At 41.9% G+C, this 22372-nt stretch overlaps 1 protein-coding gene across 4 annotated transcripts in view; it reads right to left on the minus strand.

Annotated features, from left to right (window-relative positions):
• Positions 1 to 22372, minus strand: part of LOC147336086 (neuroligin-2-like) — a 244893-nt gene that overhangs the window by 150182 nt on the left and 72339 nt on the right. For all 4 annotated transcript variants that reach the window (XM_086285150.1, XM_086285148.1, XM_086285141.1 and 1 more), the window contains one exon: positions 5937 to 6806. In XM_086285150.1, coding sequence (XP_086141276.1) covers positions 5937 to 6444 — 508 coding nt within the window. In that variant the 5' untranslated portion in view covers positions 6445 to 6806. The remainder of the gene's footprint in view (positions 1 to 5936; positions 6807 to 22372) is intronic.

A 22372-nucleotide genomic window follows, 5' to 3' on the forward strand; every position in this document is an offset into this window, starting at 1 on the left:
TCTTCAAAAAGATCAAAGTGCTAAAAAGCTGAAACGGAAACAAATGCAGCAAGTGACTCCAGCTTCAGTTGTCAATTTAGGCTTTTGTAGGTGTTGTGGGTACAATGATGAGACAAACTTTCTTTAAAAAACTTCCTGCTGCTGACTTCAAAGCGATGGTTTCTTTATTCCCTGTGTCTAACTCCACAAAGCATAGCCATAATGGATTGTGTATGCCGGTAAACATTTATAACGAGTTTCCATTTGTGGGCTGCTGAGTCCAGCTACTCCAACTTATTCACCATGAAGGCTTGCTCTGTGTTAACAGCAGCCGACTGCTGAGAGAAGCATGTGATCTGTCTGTGAGCCTGAGGCGGCATCGGCTGCCGGTCCTCCCCTCGCCTCATCCATCGATCCAGCGTGACTCTGCAGGAGTGAGATGAAAACCTCTTGCTATGATTTATGGGATATCATCTGCAGGAGTACCAGTGGAGCTCCTGCCTCCCAGCAGTTGATGAGGAAACTACCTGCCAGACGCAAAAACCAAGACTGGGTCCATAAACCCTCACTGGACTACTTCTGCACTGCAAAGCCTTTATTATAACCTAGTGGTCATTTTATTCCTTCAGAGGTACTAATAAATGGAAACCATAGCAGATCTTAATTCTTATGAATGTTGGACGGCTCTTTGTTTAAAAACCACTTAAAGCAGTTGAGAATGTTTTGAATTCTTCTTTAAAGGTACTTTGCAGGTAGCTTGTTCCAAACAACTTGGAAAACTCATCCCGTTTTTAAGGATTCGGCTCTCTTCTGGTTCTTCATTTAATTTCTCTAACTGACTCCATGATGGTTTGATGGACTCCGTGCATTTTTGTTTTTCTTGTTGCTAAAAATAATTACTTCCACTAAGGAGGTTATTATTTTGTAGTATCTGCATGCATGCCATCATTCTGCCTGTAAACATGATAACTTGAAGGAATTCTGAGAAAACTTGGTAGGGGTGCAGAGTGCGGTCATGTTAATCATCCATCAAAACCTGGCTTCCAGTTCAAGGTCTTCAAGGTCAACTTTATGATTTATTGGACAAAAATTGACAGAAAGCCGTATAACTTTGAAACTAGGTCTATTACAAGTGTGGTTTAAGATTTAAGATATCATGTCACATTTGACCTCTGCCCTCTCCTTCAAGGTCAACAGGTTAGCCTAAAAGGTCAAGATGATAATAATGCTATACAGAGCCGTTTGAAATGAAGATTCTTACTGCCATTGTTTGTACTTTCAACATACAGGTATCCAGGAAGTGACATTAAGACATTCTAAACACATCTGACCTTTGACCTCATCTTCAAATGCAAATAAACTCATGAATTGTTAACTTTGCTTCAAATTATACTTTCTTTGATACAGGTCTATCAGGATCAGGAAATCTTATATTATAGTCTGCATCCAATGGCAGGTTACATTTGACCTCTGACCTCAATTTTACATTTTACATCTGCCTTTCTTTTAAGCTGAACCCAAAATGTGTCACATCTTTAAACAAAGTATGAGAACGAATGGCCTACTTGGAAATATACTGTAGTACAGTGTTCTATAATAAGCTCAAGCTATTTACACATCAATACCTATTACCCATTAACCCACTCCTACATAATGTCTGTGTAATCAAAGCAAATATCCGTCATACTTCCCTTATCTGACTGACTTTACTGCACCGCCAACTTAATGTTCTTTTAAATGAACAAATAAACCAAACAAATATATACAAACTAAATAATACAATATTTCCTTAACAGTAAATACCTCCAGAGAGTGCCTTGCCTTCTTGTTCTTTATCGTTCTGGCTGTATGTTTTGGGTCGTTGCCGTGCCTCCCTGAGGCCACCATGTGTTGGATAGAAATGTAGTCTCTATATTTAAATCCAAAAGGTGCTGCAATGCGTCTTTTCTGTAGCAATATATACACAATAAGTTATTTAATGTGTTTAGAAAACATGAAAACCCATTCAGTGATTAGCATTTTCTGCTCAAAACTATTCATATAGTCAAAGAATGTGATATGAAATTACTAAATTAGATGAAGCTGTCTTTAATCAAATATTAAAAAGTGTCATTTTTCATTCTTTCTTTCAATTTGTTTCATTTCTTGATTTTGTTTTTTTCTAAAAGACTGACACATTCAGCAGCATGTTTATTCAGGAGTGCCATGGGATGAATGAAAGAAATGACAACACATGGCTAGCTTTGCAACTTACTAAGCACTTAAATATTAATTAAAGAGCCACGAGTACGCACCAAATGTTAGCATATTTGTTTATCTATGAACAAACACACATTCATGTCAGTGTCCCACTTTCTCCTACTTGCACCGACGGCAGCATTAAGACGTAATTCTGCCAACTTAATCCACTTAAAACCAGAGTTTTTTTAAGGATTCTGTCTTAAGGGTTGCCCTGTGAAAGGATACAAGTACAAAACTCTCAGGAGACGGAGAATTCATGTTTTAAAAGTAAGAAGAAAGACAGTGACAGACGTGGTGTGGCAAGAGAAAATGCATATAAGCTAAAAAAATCTCTAGCCCTAGTCTCCTCTCCTTGTTTTTTATCCTCCTTTCCTCGTTTCCTTCCATCTCCTCCATTGCATGTGTAACAAATGATTTGGAAACCAAAGAGGGAGAAAAGGCAGAGGAGCAAAGACAACGGCAACCCCGGGGCTGCTAGAGATTGCTGAGGCTAGCAATGTCATGCCTGACTCGACCACAGTAAATATAACAGCAGTGATGATGGAGGACGGGCGGGGGAGGGGGTGAAGCGAGCTCATATGGATCTGCAGTTCTTTTTTTCCACACTTGGGATAAATTATGGCACGTGCACCAGGTGGGTATTTGCTGGGATAATGTCTTTCTAACCTGGACGCACCTTACAAACAGTGACCGTGTGGTACACCGACGCCGCCGGGCGCTCTGCTGATTTTTCACATTGATGAATGAAGGTCACTGTGGGGAGATGTTCAGCACCTGTGTGACATTTGCAGAAGGCGCGCTGCACGGGAGAATGTGAGCGAGTGTTTATATGTTTCAGAGTTATGACATTTCCATTTCCACATCGCACATCTCAGGGAAAAAAAAAGTGAAACCTGATGTATAATGCTCTAAATTTGCCCGCGGAGCCGTAAGTGGCAATGATGGGGTGTCGAGGGCTGAGGCTGCGGTGCTGCAGTGGAGAGGCGGAAGGAATGTTTTTGAACTGCGAGGTGGGTAAAAAAAAAGAAATTGAAAGAAGTTCTGATGGACGGGCAAAGAGGGAGACTTAAAAGTGTTGGTGAGAAAGACACACACAGACACTGTCAAGCTACATCATGGAGTATTCTTTTTTTAGCCTCAATACAGATCTTTAGCAACACTTCATTCCTCTTTGGAAAGCGTCCAGTTAGCTTTCAGGTCTTATTTTCTTTTCCAAGCAAAACCCAAAATGCTTACCACTTTGTCACTATAAAAAGGTGTTGGGAAGCTGTGCAGCTTTTACTCGAGATATAGAAATGAAAGACAAAAATGTGAAGCACAATATCCTCGGCAAGGAGAGGAAGGGAGGTGACGGGAGTCTCCACTTTTCATGTCACACCTGCCGATGAGATGGAAATCTTTCCCCCTTATTGCTCGTACACCAAATAGTCCCTAGACTGACAAAAATGTCCACAGTTTGATCTGAGTTGAGAGAAGAAAGTTCTTGACTGGAAAAAAAAAAGTAAAGTCAAAAGTCACCTAATCCCTTTTCTCATAAAGCTGCTCCAGTCCTGGCCTTTTTGTTTTATAACACACAGAATTGGAGGTACCATAAAAACAGCAAAGTGGTAGTTGAAATGATTTTTGATTCTCCGTGGAGTTTTATATTGTTTCTTTTATATAAGTCCAACCCAGACGCAAGCATAATCCTAAAACTAACAGTCGTCATCTACATTATGTGCAAGGTTGGTATGAAATATTAGCTTAACTAATAGCCTTTATACAACCACTCAGACTATCCCTGTAAAGAGTGACTGTTCACTAAGCCCCTCCTCTAAACAGATAAATCATCACTTCATCATCATTTGCTTCTTCAAATGTGTATTCAAAGCAAGTCAGAAGTTAGGTTAGACTGAAACACGAGTCTGAACTTAACACCAGGGCAAGCTAACAATACTGGAAGAGATATTTTTTGCTTTAACTGTATATCTATGGTGGTGTGGGGGGGCACAGATTATTGGCAGATGAAGGTGCTCCTCTTCACCTATAATTGGGCCTTCTTTGTGACTCTCAAGCAATGCTCAGCCAGTCCTCTGCTTAGTCTCTCGTCCTGAGGTCAAATGTCAACTCCACCGTCTCAGTGCAGCAGCTCATGAACCAGTTCTCTGCCTACTTGAGGTTCTGGTCTGAGTGGCTCTCCAGCTCGCACAAGATCACAAAGATCAAGGCTGCTGTAGCCGGCTGAAGTCCAAGAACATGAGGCTGAAGTCAACAGGACGACAGATTAATGTAAAATGGAGGACGCATGGGCTGATTATCAGCAAGCAGCTGAACTTTTGAACTATCTGGTCTTTAAGTCTGACGTCATTAGCCGTGTCTGGGCCCAAACTCCGCTGCAGGTCCATAAGTCAAATGAACACTGCGGCATCACTGAGAGTTAAAAACTGTCTAAATTCTTAATAAAATGATCAGCATTGCTGCTCTACCAGGTGTAACAATTTCGTTTGACATCCAGGCATCCATGAAAACAGAATTTATTAAATTTAACAGAGTTAGAAGTTAGCAGAGGGTTAGCTCGCTAGTTTCCGCCTAAACATAATATAGCATGTTCTGACTGAGAGATTTTTGAAACTAATTAAAACGTACAGCTCTGCTGTCACTTCCAACATAAGTCAAGACAGAAAACTAAACAACAGTGACGTTTGCAGGGTTACTGAAGTTTGGCTAGCTGCTATATAATGATGTCCTATGTGATTGCTAGCGACACAGCTATGTTAGCATAATATAAACACAGTGAAGCTGGAGGATGAACGCTAACTTTTTTCCACTTGATAAAAGTTAACGTGAGGGTTCCCGATGGTCAGGGACAAATGCAATCGCATGGCAGGATGCTGTAAACGGACCAAACTTTAGTCAGGAGAACAACGGAGATAATCCACAATACGAGGTTAGTCATTAATATACTGCTGCATGGGCTGAGCTGTACTTACATCATAAGGTTTTAAAAACTGAACTTTGAAATTAATAGTGGTAATAAAAACCGAGAGAAGCCGACAGTGAGTGTTTTTAGGGGCTTGTTGAGATTAAATACAACAAGATATAAAGCGGTAAAACATGTTAAAAACACAGCAGCCTGATGAAACGCAGAGTAGTTTGGGCCCGGAAGCAGGATTCATACGTCATCACTTAAAGACTGAATAGGTGAGGGTACTGTTGCCTAGCAAGCAATCCTGGATCTATCAGTCAGATGGAAAAAACACACAACCAAAAAAACCAAAAAGTAGTTTCTAAAATATATTTAAGAAAACATATAAATATAAAAATATATTTAACAACGGAAAAGACTGTCTTCTACATGGAGCGGCTGTTTGTGCCTGGAGCTTTACTGACTTTACTAAAGCTACAAGCTAAAAGGTGATGGTTGCAAACACTAAAACAATCTGTCAGTTATCCTCAATCAAACAACAAACTTCACATATAATCTTCTATTTGGCAGCCAGACAAAAAGATGAGTCGGCTTTTTCTACCAAGAACCTGATGTTGCAGACTTAAAAAACACATGTACAGCAGTAACTGTGTGCCTGCTGTGTGACCATGGAAAGCTCAACAAGAACGGTACGGTAATAGTAACTAAAGGGTTTGGAGCTTAGTGAAAAGTCCACCTATTCCCTATGCTAAATGTTACCTATCAAAGTCCCACATCCACCAACCCTTCATTTCACCCTGTCCCCACTCACCATCCTCCGTGGGCACGTAGACATTGAGGTAGAGGCAGTCCTCGCTCTGGTTCTGGATGTAACCGGCCGCCACGTCCAGGTTGTCTGTGAACCACACGGGTAGCATTATCTCCGGCAGTACACCGTGAACATTTTGAGGGCACACAGGGGCAAAGAGGGTGGCGTTGCGGATCTCCTGCCAGGATCCCGGGGCCTCAGGTGGCTGAAAACGGCGATCGCCGATAGGCGCCGTGGCGTAGGGCACACCCAGGTACTGCTCCACAGGGCCAAGAATCTCATTGTTCAAGTCCTTCTTGATGCCTCTGAGCTTCCCATAGTTAGTGGTCACGATAGGGTGTTTAGAAGGATCCATCTTCTGGCTCGAGGCTAGACTGAAGAGCAGAATGAGGCCTAGGACGCTCATGAGGCACCAGTCTGTCATAAGGCTGAGGTGGCTTGTCCTTGACGACAAACTCCGCCGACTCTGTCTATTTATAAAGAATGGAAGGGGCTTCATGACTGAGTTCATACCGTTCAGCCACCTGCTTTTAGTCAGTTTGGGAAAACGTCTCTCTTTATGAGCAAAAGTGGATTATATCCAACAATCTGGAAGGTAAAAAACCCTTAATGACTAAAAAGGAGCTTTTTTAGAAACTCGACCAAGACTAAGGGCGCTGAATGAAGGTGAAGTGGAGGACAAGGCAGCTGCTTGGGAGAGAAGGGTCCTTTGGGCTCTGGGTGCCGGATAAAGGGGTTTGGACCTTGGAGTGGGTGCCAGGTCAGTGGTGATTCTGAGCAACGGTGATCCGAAACACTTCCCAAGCCATGGCTCTGTTGCGTTCCATACCTATTCGTCCTCAATTATCCAGATAATTGGATTGATGATGAATTCTGCAGAATGAGACAGAGAAGCAGGGGGGAGGAGGGAAGAGATTTAAGGGACGGTGATAAAGAGAGAGAGAGCGGGGGCGGGGGGAGGGAGGAAGAAAAGATAAAAGAGATTAAGCTTATCTGAAACAGAAATATATTCCATTAAATGTTGTCAGTTCAACATTTTTTCACCTTCAGCTGTTGCCAAGGGACCTTTTTTCTTTTTTTTTTCCTGAAATGAAAGATTTTCTAAATCCAGAGCCAGTGTTGTGGAGATCAAACTAACAAGGGTTCATTTTGGGAGCATTTCATGTGACGATCAACGTGTTTCACTTCACGTCGTTACATCACAAGGCTGAAAATGTTTCTCTCCAACATGGACGGAAGAACAAAAACAAACACAATGACACAAATGCAATTTCTGACATCATGTTTTTACTTCCTCTGGCGTTTGCAACATAATCCCATATATGCTCCTTGCTGAGTGCACATTTCTACATGTCTCTCTATTCATTATGTATGGAGCGATCGTGGCTCAAGAGTTGGGAGTTCGCCTTGTAATCGGAAGGTTGCCGGTTCGAGCCCCGGCTTGGACAGTCTTGGTCGTTGTGTCCTTGGGCAAGACACTTCACCCGTTGCCTACTGGTGGTGGTCAGAGGGCCCGGTGGCGCCAGTGTCCGGCAGCCTCGCCTCTGTCAGTGCGCCCCAGGGTGGCTGTGGCTACATTGTAGCTTGCCATCACCAGTGTGTGAATGTGTGTGTGAATGGGTGGATGACAGGTTGTGTAAAGCGCTTTGGGGTCCTATGGACTAGAAAAGCGCTATACAAATACAGGCCATTTACCATTTACCATGTATGAAAATCCTGCTGTCCCAGTGCGACCTGCATGAGGGCACGATCCCTCCTGGCGGCCCGAGCTCAACCTGGCAGCTAGCACGCACGCATCTCTGCCGAGTTTCCACCGAACAACGCTGCCAGCGATGCCTCAATATTTCTATTAAATTCCTCGAGGCTTCAGAGGTTCTCGTGGAGGCAACACTACAGACAGTACAGTAGACAGCGTTGGTGGACGAGTAGAAGCTGGAGATTAGGGCGAGCCTTTCACTGCCCAGTAAGGTCAAATGTCAATAATGTGCGCCTGTAAGCAGCTTAGAACAGCCCAGCCGGGGCGCTCTCTGGCTATACGCAGAACACAGAGACACACTCGTAGCATTAACTGAGCCACACATGAATGAAAGCCCACATTGTGCACAGCCATTCATGTAATCTACAGCGGAAATGTGCAAATCCTCATCTAACAGATCCAGAGTCAGGAAATGCATGAGGCGAGGAGGAGATTAGGCTGCCGTTACGTTGTTGCGTGGTGTTATGTAACGGTGCGGGACACACAAGGCCCGGCAGTAAGTAACGCTGGGAGTACAGTGAGATATCTCCTCAGTGTTAGCGCACTCTTTTTCACTCTTATCGCATTTTTTTTCACACTCTCCCCTTTGCTTTATCGCCCTACCGTAATTGTCCCCTTTAAAGGCATCATTAAGGATATTATTGCATCGCCTGTACCCACCTCTGTTTTTGTTTTCTCCCCCCCCCCCCACTCCCCCTTTCTCTCACACTGCCAATAAAGCCATTTAAAATGTAAAAGTATGGGATTTAAGAGGCTTGAGGCAAGACGGCAGATAATTAGAGTCTATAGGCTGATGAGCAGATAACACAAATAAGGAGGCTCATTCATGTATTAATCGTTTCTTATGTACAACAAGCTCTTGGAGAGGATATATTCGGGCTTTTGGGGAAATGCATGGTGAAAAAAAAAGTTAAAAAAGAGAGAGCAGTAATTGCGAGCGGGCCTGTAGCGCCTCTAATCTCTCCTTGTTTTTGTTTGTTCCCGCGCGTGCACACTAAATATATTGCCGCCTGCCTTTGTTCGTCTCCGAGTGGACTTTGTTGTTCTGCCCACGCCCCCCCGTGTGTGCGTCGGGGTGTGTATCTGCTCGCTGAGAAGCGGGCAGCACGACGCGCGCTCTAATTAAACCACGGAGAGTCTGGGACGAGCCCTTCACCCACACACCCAACAATCAAAAATAACTGCTGTTAAACTTTCATCCTCCAACGTACATAAAAGAGACGGGCGAAGAGACGAGTGTCGGAGGGGAAGGGAAAAAAAGAAAAAGGAGCAGGGATGACGAGAGAGCCAAACTGGAGATGAAAGGTGAGAATAAAGATGGAGAGGAAACAGGTCCTGTTAATGAAAAGCTTCTCTGTGGTCAGCAGAGGCCCTTCAAGAGGCCTCGAGTCAAAGTGACACAAGGAGGAGAGATTCTCAGGGACGTGATGAGCCCAGGAAGGGGGACAACTGGACTCCTTTTTGCCCAAAACTTGCACCTCGTGACACATGTATGTCAGAATTCCTGGCCAAGCTCCTGGCAGACACGAGTATGCCTGCGGGGACCGCCAGAATTTTGTGGTGCATCTGAGTGTTTAATTGCTAATTGGCTCAATTAGAGGGTTTAATTGGTCCAGCTCTGCCATGAGCAGTGGGAAAGCTTAAGTGATTGATGAAGCAGAGAAAGAGAGAATGGGGGTGGTCTGGGGAGAGGACGGTTCAGCATGTCAACAGAGCCACACACAAGATATTCATGGAAATGTGTGTGTGGAATTTTGGCGCCACTGGCGCACGCACGCTATCATACTCACAGATTTAAATGAACAGGTTCTCCCAGAATACTGTACTTCTCTGTATGCATGCAACACTATCTCACACTCACACACAGATGCACACTCATCCAAGATTCATGTCATCAGCAGAATGTTTTCCTCAACTCCCAGGAGGCAGTGAGACTGAGGGAGACTGCACAGGCCACTCCGTGGCAGACTGTCAGTGGGAAACTCATCTTCCCCTGCACTTCTTTTTCATCTCCTACTTATTTCTAATTTAAATGAGAAAGGCAAATGATGCTGCAATTCAAAAAAAGAAAAAAAATATTTTCAATTCGAAACCAGTCTTTACCGCAAGATACTTTGTTACAGGTCTGTGTCATTCTGAATCATCGAAGATGAGCAGCACAAAAAAACAGGCGAATCAATTGCATCCCAGCGTTTTCCACAGTTAAGGATTTTTCTACTGGATGCACATGTGGGCCTTTTGTTGAGCAGTAATACAGGAAGAGAAATGTCTGGCATCAAGCTCCAGAGCATGTTTTCCAGGGCTGAAAGCATGACGCCAGTGTGGAAGCTGCACTTCCTGGAGTGGCCATTTGAGGCTGGCACCAAAAGTGAGTCACTCCCCATATACTGTACTCACATGTACAAATGGCCTATTAAAAAGCATGTTTACAACCTGTTAAGAAAAACGTGTTTGTGGTGTTGATGGTGAAATTATATGACAAAATATGGCCATAAATAACTGTGCTGCACACACTAACACTCAATAAGACACCCTATCATCCAAATGTGGTTCCTTCTGGTTCTTGAAAATGAAGATGGTGACAGGTAATCCTAACCCTAACGACAAGTCTTCAAAATATGGACTCCTGACACCAGCAAACGGCAGCATAGTGTCCATCTTTGCCACACAGTCTGTGATTACAACCTTCCAGCCTCACTGCGACCTTTACACCACTGTGCCACACATTCATCAACTGAGCAGGCTTGAGCAAATCAGGATCACAGCTATTGGAAAGATCCGGCCACTCAAACACTTTCATTTGACCTATACGTCTGTAAGTGATATCATTTTGCTGCTTAATCTGTTGATGTGAAATGATGCCTGCCTGGTACGAGGTTCAAATAGATGTAGTTGTCATTAGGCCAACAGCTATAACAATAACAAATATCACCATTACTCCGTGCAGTCGATATCACTTCGGCTACAAAAGAAATGAATGCCTCAAAGAAGAGAAAACTGAGCAGTGAACGGTGAGCATATATGCATATAATGGACGACTAAATGCTTCTAAGCAAGGTGGAGAAGAAAGCGGAGTGACTGATCTGACAGGAGCAGCTGCCGAGGAGAATATCAGATAGATATTATCCAACATCTAAGCTAAAAGAACTTAAAAGGAAAAGGAAAAAAACAACAGCTAACGTCTCAACTGGCACACTTAGAAAGCAATGAACGATGCAGATGTAAGAAAACTATTTAAATGTGTTTATAAGACGACAAATCACAGGAACAAACTGACAAGTCAAGAATGTATGTTCACTAAAGATTAAAGAAATGTGAAATATCCCGTATAACAGAGCATCTGATATTTGGATTGGTTATTGGTCCATACCTAGACAGCTGATCGTTGACAGCAGTCCCATCCATAGGAACTATCTTTATAATTCAATTCTATGTTATTCTGTTTTACAGTTAGCAGATTGGAGGTATTCCACAAGTGGGACACCTAGAAAATCTTTATTTTTATGTTTGGATTAGTTTTTGTTTGTTTGTTTGTTTTTTTAACAGAACACCAACTTTTTTCAATTCAATTCAAGTCTATTTGTATTGTAAGGTAACAACCCTATACAATAATGCAATAATACGATGTTCAGTTGAGCTGAAACAACTGACACAGATTGAGAAAAATTTTTTCCTTGTAGATTTTTTCCTCACTGCTTCCTCACTTTCAACTCCCCCATGGTGGTTCCCACGCCTGGATGAGAAAGGAGGAGGGTTGGCTGGCAACCCTATCCCACAAAACCCAAAAATATTGACAAGAGAACATCAAGGAAGCTTGAATTTGGAAAAACGACCTTCAACCCAAGGCCCAAAGCACGCCATTCAGTAAAAGTCAGGAGTTTTTGGAAACTACAGGACCAAAAATCCTTCCTCCAACCAGGATTAAAATACATGGAAAGTCCAAACCATGTATCAAACTGGAAGGGCTTACTAAATTGCTAAAGCAATGCAAAATTACAGCCTTGCATTAATAGGGACCAGCGAGACTAGGTGCATTCAATCAGGACAGAGCAGAACAGGGGTGGGCAACTCCAGGCCTCGAGAGCCGGTGTCCTGCAGGTTTTAGATGTGTCCTTGATCCAACGCAGCTTATTTAAATGGCTAAATTACCTCCTCAAGATGTCTGGAAGTTCTCCAGAGGCCTGGTAATGAACTGATCATTTGATTCAGGTGTGCTGACCCAGGGTGAGATCTAAAACCTGCAGGACACCGGCTCTCAAGGCCTGGAGTTCCCCACCCCTGGAATAGACTGATAAGTAATGAGACATGAAGAAGATGATGCCTCTCACATGGAAGTAGTTGTGCTAATATTATCTAAAAGTAGAGAAAGGCACTACTAAGTTGGAAGGTTCATGGTGCATGGCTCATTACAGCAACATTCTGATTAAACAAGACCAAGATCAAGATGCATGACCTGTGGGAAAAAGCGAATAAAAGATCTGTAAAGAAAGAGATAGGAAGAAAAAGATGGAGGTGGATAGCCCATACACTGAGGAAACCAGGCAACACCATCACCAGACAAGACCTGATGTGGAACCGAAGGCAGGACAAGGAATAGATGGCAAAAAGGTGCAAAAACAGGAAAGCTATGGATCGGAAGAAATGAAGGCATAAGTGACGTGAAAGCGCCACGAAGACGACAAGAACTGTGAGGTCAGATGATGATTCTCGATGATACTGTGTGAGTGCCATCAATCGTCTATTGAGGTTGCAGCAGGAACGCTGTTCAACACCATTCAACAGAACGCTCAATTAACTTTGCCTTTGTCCTGAGAGAGAACTTAATTTCCACCAGGTATTTATACAAGGGTAGGTGTATTTTGCAATGGTTGGAAAAAGTCAATCATCTGTGAGGTAGCTAGCAACAAATGCATCACCGCTTTAAGAAAAATATCCCCCCGATGAGGACAGAAGAAAGAGTAAAACAAATAAAGCCTCTCCATGTGAAAGAAGTGATCTTTCTTTTCAGTAACAGAAAGTTCTGTGAGCCACCACCCCACCTTCCTTCCATGACTAATGACTGTGAGGTGGTGTTTTGAAGCAAGTGAAGTCTTGGATTTAGTGTAGAAATAGTTCCAATACAAGACTAAAAGCCATGATCTGAAAATCTGTCATTGACAAAACTAATAAAGACTCTGCACAGACAATTAGATTTTATCCGATTTTGCAAGTGTTCTTTTTATTGTTTTGTTCTCTCCAACATGTTTGAACAATTTTCTCTCTGACTAATTACTATAAGTCTCAGCGGGGATCGCATTCCACAAACTGTGTTTTATTTTGCCTATCTCTGCTTCAAAACTGACACCACACTTTGATGTTGGTGCCATGAGGGGTGGGGGAGTTGCTTCGCTGCACACATTCAGGGAAGAATTACTTAAGTGCTTATGTTTTCAACAGCAAGTCTACTTTTGTTATCTTTAATTACAGGGAGGAGTGTTCAGCACCACTTTTATGACAGAGACTTCCCCCAATTAACCTGCTGTTAATCTTCCACGTGTAGGTCATGTCTCTGCTCGTGGAGACTGAAGCGCGATCAGTAAGTGTGATTGAAATTACACCACGCTTAACAGGAATAAATTGTTCTCCTTTACAGTTTCTAAAGCAGGGTGAAGAATTGATTAAGATTAGTCATGGATGTAACTGACTCATCTACACATCAAAAAGGAAATGTTTGTGTGTACTCGATCTGTGTATACGTTGTTCCTCATGAATTATTTAATCATTATATAGCTTTTGATCATTTGAGAACAAATGTCTGATGAGGGTGTGTGGCAAGGTGGTTAGCACTGTTGCTTCACTTTCACCATCAGTTCAATTCCACCATCAGGCCAGGACCTTTCTGTGTGGAGTTTAAGTGGGTTCTCTCCGGGTACTCTGGCTTCCTCCCACAGTCCCAAGACATGCAGTTAGTCAGGATACGTTAATTGGAAACACTAAATTGCTGATAGGTGTGAATGTGGGAGTGAATGTGAGTGCGATTGGCTCCTACTATGTATTAGTCCTGTGACAGACTGGCGACCTGTCCAGGGTGTATCCTCTCACCCTAAGACAGCTGGGATAGTCTCCAGTGCCCCCCGCGACCAAGAAAAGGATAAGCGGAAGCAAATCGATGGATGTCTGATGAGATCTAAAATTGTTCAAGTAACCAGCCAAACAAGGACAAGAGACTATCTAGGTTTAATCCAAAATATGGTAGAGACAAACAGAAGGGCAATCCAAAGATTGCCAGAGGAACCACGATCAAATAAAAGCATCAAGCACCATCCGCGCAATTCATAAATACCAATACCAAAACGATGCTTTTAGATAACTAAACTTGCCAACAAAAATGTAAAACTTTTAATTTTCATTCAAATATATCAAAGTTCCTAAATTACTTTTGTGAGATTATTATACTATCTTAAGCCACCTTATACTTCTAATCAAAGAACTGTTGAATCATTATATGGCTATAGGCCACATTATGCCTTGGATTAATCATTACACTGTTTTATGATGCATTATACTGCTGAGTTATAAGAAATGCTGTTTGTTTAGAATCATGGCCTTCCTTTTCTGATTACAAAGAGAACAGAACATACCGTAGAGGTTTTCTGCTCCATCTCATCAAGAGGAAATAAAACAGGAAATCAAGGCTGTCACTTAGGCGCCGTAAGAGAGAAAGAATGTGGATTCTTAGTGTGGAGGGAGGCCAAAGCTATAAGAATGTGAGAAACGGTCAGACACTTCGTGATCTGGTAGACACCCTCCTGTCCACATCTCCCATCTGGACGTTTATGCTCAAAGTGTTGTATGGAATAAGGAGAATTGTATGGAATAAAGAGATTGTTGATTAAGCATTTGTACACCGAGTGTTGTTCTTCCTTCAGCCCGAAGATCAAACAATTGGGATATTTAACAAGACATCAACATTCATATCAGAACTTTAGCTAAATAAAACAGCCTTAAGAACAAGAACAAACCTTAAAAAAAACTGAACCAAAACAGGTCCACAAGATTAGCAGCAAAACTATTTAACCCTTTACACATAAGTGTATTTGAAAAATAAAGCTTTCATTGGACTCTACCAAATGCTGTTAAAAGTACAGTCTTACTCTTTGCATAGGAATGAAGAGGGTAAATAAGAGCTAGGTGCTGCTACTCAATGCACTTTATTAATTGATTATGAGCAAATGTGAGCACCTTTTATGCCAGTTTGTTAACACAATGCTGCAATCTTCCCAGTAGTGGATATCCCAGCAATTTAATCTCAGATCTGACTATGCAATCCTCAGACAGTTAGCAAAAAATCCAAGAGCTACATCTCAGACTCTACAGACCTCAGTTAGTATTTAAATATTGGAGTTCATGAGAGTACGATGAGAAAAAGTCTAAACAAGTTGAATCTGAACAAACCGGAAGACTTCTGGACTAATGTGCTTTGGATAAACGAGCCCAAAGTGGAGATCGTCGGCCGTAATAAATGTTTGTGTTTGGCCACACGGAAACACAGCATATCAGGGCAAACAAACACGTCATATGAACATTTAAGCACGTTGGTGGAAGGGTGGTAATTTGGGCTTGTTTTGTGGCCACAGGACTTGGGCACCTTGCACTCAATGAGTCGAAAATTGGATCATGCAACAAAACAACGGCTGAAAAAGAAAAGAATCAAGGTGTTGCAATGGCCCATTGAAACCTCCGCCTGACAGGAATGCTGTGGAGGAACCCTAAGAGAACTATGCATAAACGAATGATTGCAAACATCTATGAACGGAATCAACGTTTGAAAGAAGAGTGGGCCAGAATTCATGCACGGTGATGCGAGAGACTTCTTGGGTCTGAGAAATGTAATTATGAGATGGTCAGTAAAAGGCTCTGTGTGGACGTCGCCCTTCAGGACTTCAAAAAATAGAAATGACTGCTTATGGCTGATGTCTGCAGTTGTCTTTGTCCGCAATCAACTATAATCACTGCTTTCAGCATCCAGTGCCTTTGACCAGTTTCTGATGCAGACACTATCCAGTCCACAATATTTCTCCTTCTAGGAAGCTTCTCTAATTCTCCTGCTTTGTTAAATCTAGAGACCACAGCCTCACAATCACATCCATCACCGTTTTGCCACATACCTTACCAAGCACAATCCAAATCCCATTAAAACCAATTCCACCCAATTCTACTCGAATACAGCTGCAGAATCGCCCACCACTGCCTTCCCTGTAATTGCCTACCAACTCTAGCTCCGTGTTGTGTTTCCAGTCAGTCTGTCAGTACACTCACCAGACTCAACTTAATGACAGATAATAAACCGACTTTGCTGTGCCAAGGGTACTGGCTATTAGCTGGAATTCAGGGAGTGAAGTTTTTGTAAGAGGTCAAAAGGAGTCACTGTTTTAAAATTGTTTTGTGGTTATAAAGAAAAAATATGAAGTGACTGGGAGAGAAATGGAGACAAATCAAAGTAGGCCTATAACACACAAATGAAAAATCGCATACACTACATTTACCTTGTCAATGTGCAGCCAAGTCAAGCCCACGCACACAAATGCATCGCGCTCGTTATCATGTCAACCCTGACAGCCTCTGAATCAGCACAACTCATTTGTTTTCACATTTGCTAATTAACACATCAAGGCTGTGACAGGAAAATTGGATATTGAAACGCCAATGTATCCCTGTGACTGTGTGCATGGGTATAATACACGGTTATCAGTGCATATACCTTGAGAAAAAAAACATATGCTGCTGTTTGTAGTTTATCTGTGTATCTGCAGCCCTGGTGTGTGTTTTATCTGCACCATGCGAGTTTGACGTGTTGATTGCAAGGTAATTGCGAGGGCACGGTAGAGTGGATGCTGAGTGGCTGAACAGAAAAGTGCCGTTTCATCTCAGCAGATGCCACATTAATACCAATAGATGGGGTGGACATGTATGTGTGTTTCTGTATGTTTGCCATCCTGCTGACAGCCTTTCTGTGAGCTCCTTAATGGCAAAACCCGAATGGCAGGTAAGCGTTCGCTCACACTTCTTCCTGTCAATCCCTTATCATTTTTTTATTACCTTCCTTTCTCCCAAAAAGAATCAAATTCAAAGCACGCTGTAAGCTAAGAGTGTTAAGCACACTGATCAACTAAATTAACAGCAGCTAAATGGGAAAACTATTACAGCAAACAAGGAAATGATTTTTTTTTTCAGCTCATGGAGACGCCAAGGCTTTGATGTCTACATAAAACAGTAAAGTTATTTTTCTTCTGCCATGCTCACCATTCCTCACATGATGATGGTGGAACTAGACAATCATTCCATCATGCAGGTGATCTTTCTGCTAATCAATGAATAAGTCAATAAAATGAAACAACTATTCGCTAAATCCACGTTTAGGTTCAAATGTTGGCTTTAAATAAAGAAAACCAGATTATTCTCATCTATTTGGATCTTTAAACACTCTTTCACCAGTGTAACCAGACGTTAACCACCATAGCTGATAATGACTGGCTAGCTCACGCAACATGATTGTCATGGCTGATTAGCACTTTCCAAAGATGCTTCACAGCATGTGTGCATGCATAATGCTTACACCAGCAACAAAGATTTGTGGATTTACATTACATTGCAAAACCAAAAATATTTTCTTATAAACTAAAGAAACCAGTTTACTGTTTTAATTCAATGTTTCTAGCTTAAAACAATGTTCATTGTCCTTCCTCCCCACCGTATACTCTTTATTTACTTCCTACAGAGACTAGGCTTGTCTGACAGTGGGGGGAAAAAATGGGCTGATAGACTGCCAACTGCAAAACAATGGGAGGATGCGGTTAAGATGAAAGAAAGGAGGGCTAGACAGAGGAGGTAGCGAGTGTGTGGGCTGATGGTAAACTTGTTGACAGTAAATGTATGCACAAATGCATCCGTGGTGGGCAGAAAAGTGTGCATCTGTGAAAGAGGGGGTGTCAGGGATGCAGACCAGTGAAGCGCAAAATTGGAAACAATGTGTCTGCAAGAGTTAAAAGCAAATATTTACAGGGCTTTTAATTTGCATCGGGAGCACCGAGTTTCCGGCGTGGGTCAGCGCGTCTACGGTGGAGCCAGCGAACACAGAGGGGCATGGCTGGTAATTAGACAGACAGTGGTAGATTAATCACAGGCTGGGAGCTCAACCTCGCAGCCACACACACTTTCACGAGCTATCTGCGGCAGCCCCATCATTTAGTCTGGCTCGTCCACTAAAATACTCTGGATGTTTTCCTCTCGCCCAGAGAGGATGAGTGTATCGAGCTTTGACGAGTGTACCTTATTCTCCACAATTTTTCAAGCACATGAACTTGTAGGGAGTCACTGCCCTGCCGTCTTGCTCTGATTACTTGCTGCTCCCTCTCCCTCTGTCGCCTTAATAAATCACCAGCTATAAATCTACCCCTCCCCTTGCTTAAGGACAGCTCCTGAGCCGCTCAATTCCCCCTGCTGGCTCTCCAATGGGAGCATCCAGGAGAGGCAGAGGACGATGTGGTCCTGCCCCTGGGGGAAGAGCTCATCTGTAGGCTGGAGGACACGGCTGGAGCTCAGCAAAACGTCAGAGCGAGGGGGAGACATAGTAGTTGGCTAAGGGTGCCACCATTAAACGCGTACCCTATATCATAAATATTTTACCGTCCACTAAGTGGTTTTGACTTTGGATTGGAGTGCTGTAGGTTATACCACAGTATGGGAGAAACATGACCAGAGTTTTAAAAGTTTTAAAAGTTAGTGGTAATTAAACTGGGCTGAAATGGGTCTTCTTAAAAGCGCTTGTGTACGTGACTAAAAACCTACCACATACCACCGTTGGACACCGCACTCTACAAGTAGTAGAGCACCATCAAACATTTCTATGTGCATTATTCATGAGAAGGTCTGATGTGAGCAGAAGTTAATAAATACATTTATAATAAAGTGATTTTATTCAAAAAAACCTCATTTTATATAAAAAATGCTTTCGAAATAACTGCAGCAATAAAACTTTAAAGGCTCACAAACTCTCCTCCATCAATTTCTTTTTTACAGTGACGTGGTCGGTAAAGGTCTAGTCACGTCAACATTTAAAATATTAACATTTTTCCATCCCTCAGTGGAAATGACTGATTACAGATTCTCTCTTAAGATAGAAGTGAATCTGTGAAGTTCAACTTTGATTAATTTTGACACCCCCTGTCATCCTCTCTTGACAGTTTTAACCTTTGACCAGAGGGAGAGCCAAAGTGTCAAAAACTAAAAAGGTTATACAAGCTTTTTATCCGCTAGTGTAAATACATCTTTGCTATGTGAAATTATCACATTAGGTCCTAAGTAAATAAATTACACATTTCAGGAAATTCGTCATACAGTAAAAATGGAGTAAACAGCATCACAGAGAAAAGTAAAAATCTTCACAAAACCTGTTTTCTCTGATTAGCATCAACACGAATGCAACAGCAGTGTTAGCTAACACTGCTAACATTGCTGCAACAGCAATGTTAGCAGTTTGTTAGCAGTAACATCACTTCAACAAGCTTGTCCCTTCGTCACAAACTTTAGCAGATGGTTAACATTAATATGGAAAGCAAAACATGGCAGCAAGGGTGTGATATTTAAATTCCAATCTGGGAACCTTTTGGCTAGCTTGCTAACTTAGCATCTGTTGGAAATAGCCACATTTTAGGGTTTTTGATATATCATTTGACCCTATATTGCTTCCTCTGGCAAAACGAATAAAAACAGTTCTTTGATGAAGGAAAAAAAAAATTATATAAAAGGGAAACTTGGGTCAGTGAAACCCTTTACACATGTCCCTTAAAAGGGCATTTGGATAAACTGCATGAGCAATTAATTTTTAACTTGGTGAGGGCGATGCCAGCACAGTTTATGAGAAAAAAAATATGTTGCTAAAGAGAAATGAAAGGTAAAGCAACAGAGGCAGGATGGTACAAAGTACCGTTCCCCAAACAAAGCTAAAGCTGATGAATGTCAGCTGTAGCTTCCAGCTGCTCACTTGACAAGCAGAAAAGCACTTGGACTTTGTTTACAGTCTGACAGGGACTTGAGACCTGGGACAGATAAAAGTTTTCCATTAAAATATTGACTTAGAGGATTAGGCAGGTAGAAGAAGTTGTGCAAATTGAAATAAACCTGCAATTTTCCAACTGAGAACCCATCGTGGCTCTAGAGAAAAGAGATATTAAGCTGTCAACAGACTAATGAAATGCTTAATCTGAATTTGTAGGGTGTAATGCAGCATACATGGATTATGCTGTTAAATTCATACTTACTTCTAATGCGATCCATCTTCCAGAAGTTATTTTGGTTATTCGGTGATATAAAAAATGACTGGGGCATTTATGAAATGATTGAAAAAAGAGAAAACTAAACTTAGGAGGGGCTATGGGACTTATTTCCAGAAGTACTCCAAATTTTTAATTGCCACAGAAGCCGTTAATACACTGCTCTCTACCACAAACACTTGCAAATCAAATAACATGTCTACAAAAACCAAAGTCAGAAAAGAATATAACCCACTTATTAAAGCGATGTCACTTTAATGGTTTAAAGTTTTCTCCACTTGCAAATAGCAAGTCAAATTATGAAATGAAGCAGGTTTGCACAGTGATACTGCTCGTTGTGTGGGCAGAAAATACTTAGTGTAAGTAAGTACATTTTAAAAACACGCACAAATTAAGTTAAATCTAATAATCCCGGGTAAATGTGAATAAAATGGAAAGCAAAACAATTACATTTTATTAATGTAATTGTGCAGCTATAAAAACATAAAAAGCGGACTTAGGTTTGAATATTTTAGCATCATACAGATGCAATAAGTTGTCGGGTGCAGAAAGCACACAATACTGTGTGAATGGAAATAGGCCCCTTAAGTAGACATAACTGGGGTAAAGTGTATGTTAATGGGTATTCTTGTATTGTAAGCAGTAAAAACAAAAGGTAGAGATTACAGCGTGCGTGTCGCGCTGTATAAGCCGTTTTATTACAGCAGGAAGTGTAGCACTGCAGCTACATTCACATTACAGATTCTCGGCCCTGAGACCGTTATTAAAGCAGGACTGAAGCGGCCAGATGAGGACATGAAACTGAGATATTAAGTCACACTCATTTGACTCGTAATGACCGTTGAGTGAGAGCGATACGCATGCCGCCGAACGCCACAGAGAGCGTGAGACAGAGCGGAAGAGGGAGGCTTTGGAGAGCTGCCATCCTGATCTAGTTGTCCCTGACAGATGGCCGGTGAGACACACGAGCAGCTGATGCGTATGACTGTCTGCTTCCCAAAGAGGGTGCAACAACAATCGACACCTCCCTCACTACCTGTTCCTCCACCCGGTCTATTTTGGTCTTTAATTAATTCAATTTATTGCAGTGCAGGAGTTTGTTGATGCAGGTTTCTAAAGCCAAGGAGAGGGTGAGGGATAAATATCAAAAGAAAGGGCACGCGGAGAATGAGCCTTAGATGATAATCAGCTTTATTAATAACAAGCTGCAGCATCTAAACACTTCTGCCTCTCTCTCCCAAATCTTTCCCCCTCTTCTCCTCTCCTCTCCTGGCTATTAATATGAGCAATGAATATTCATCTAAGGCTTCAATCTATAGCTGAGCTCATGTGGAAAAACTGTTTGTTTTATAACTGCAGGAGGAATATTTGCTCATAAATATGCTTTACATGATCAGCACAATAATATTGCTTTTTTATGCATATGGTATTCTTGACATGTTGCGTGCTCAAGCAGCTGCATGAATAACTGATTGAAAAACAACTCTCCTAATGAACACATTCAGACTGCGACACAAAGAGGCCAGAACACACAGAGATCCATAATGTGATTGCTGATGTATAGATTTTCTCGCACACCCCATCTGTTATTGTTACCACGCCTGTCAATATTTCTCTTCTTTGCCCGTCACGAATGCGGGTTTTTATTAAAAAAACATAGTGTCAGATGTGTCTTTAGAGATTCTTGGTTCTTTTGGAAACAAAACGGCTCCTTATTCCTGACAGAAGTCAACAAAACGTTCTCATTTCGAGTGCGTACCCGCCAATTATGTCAGCTGAAACGAGTAGCTGTTACTAAAAGACTTTATCACTGTTGCCAGATCAAGCGGTTCTCTGGCATTACAAAAACTTCCAATAAATCCAGTCCAAATAATCAGATTTTCCTCCAAACAGAAATGAGCGGAATCTTTTTAAAATCATAAATGGCTGACCGATAAAAATGAAATGTCACTTTGAAGATTTTCTTTTGTTAAATTGTTCAAACTGTGGGGTTTATTGTCTGTTTTTAGGCTGCCTATTCCTGCGTTAATGACGATCACATGCTGTTGTACTGATCATTGTTCTTTTTCACTTGGAAACAGGAAAAATATTTAAAAGAAAAAAATCAAACTGTTACAATGTTTCAGATTTTACAGCCTAGGGTGGAACTAGAACTATTGCCCAAGACTATTTGGCACACAGACTGGAGCAGCCAGGAAATGAACCAGTAGATGACCTGCTCTACCTGAGCTACCTCCTTAACTACAGACACCCTAGTTTATACCAAGAATACCATGACTCTGCCCAGTGGCAGCATTCCTAACCTGTTGCATCACCTTTGGTCTGGACACTGTGGAATAGCGTTAGCACTCCAGTGCCCAGAGGAGAGTCCA

This window comes from Aulonocara sp. 'chitande type north' Nkhata Bay, linkage group LG3 (assembly GCF_057382095.1).
Source record: "Aulonocara sp. 'chitande type north' Nkhata Bay isolate Kocher_YH1m ecotype deep benthic linkage group LG3, A_spYH_male_GT1.1, whole genome shotgun sequence".
NCBI classification, from domain to species: domain Eukaryota; kingdom Metazoa; phylum Chordata; class Actinopteri; order Cichliformes; family Cichlidae; genus Aulonocara; species Aulonocara sp. 'chitande type north' Nkhata Bay.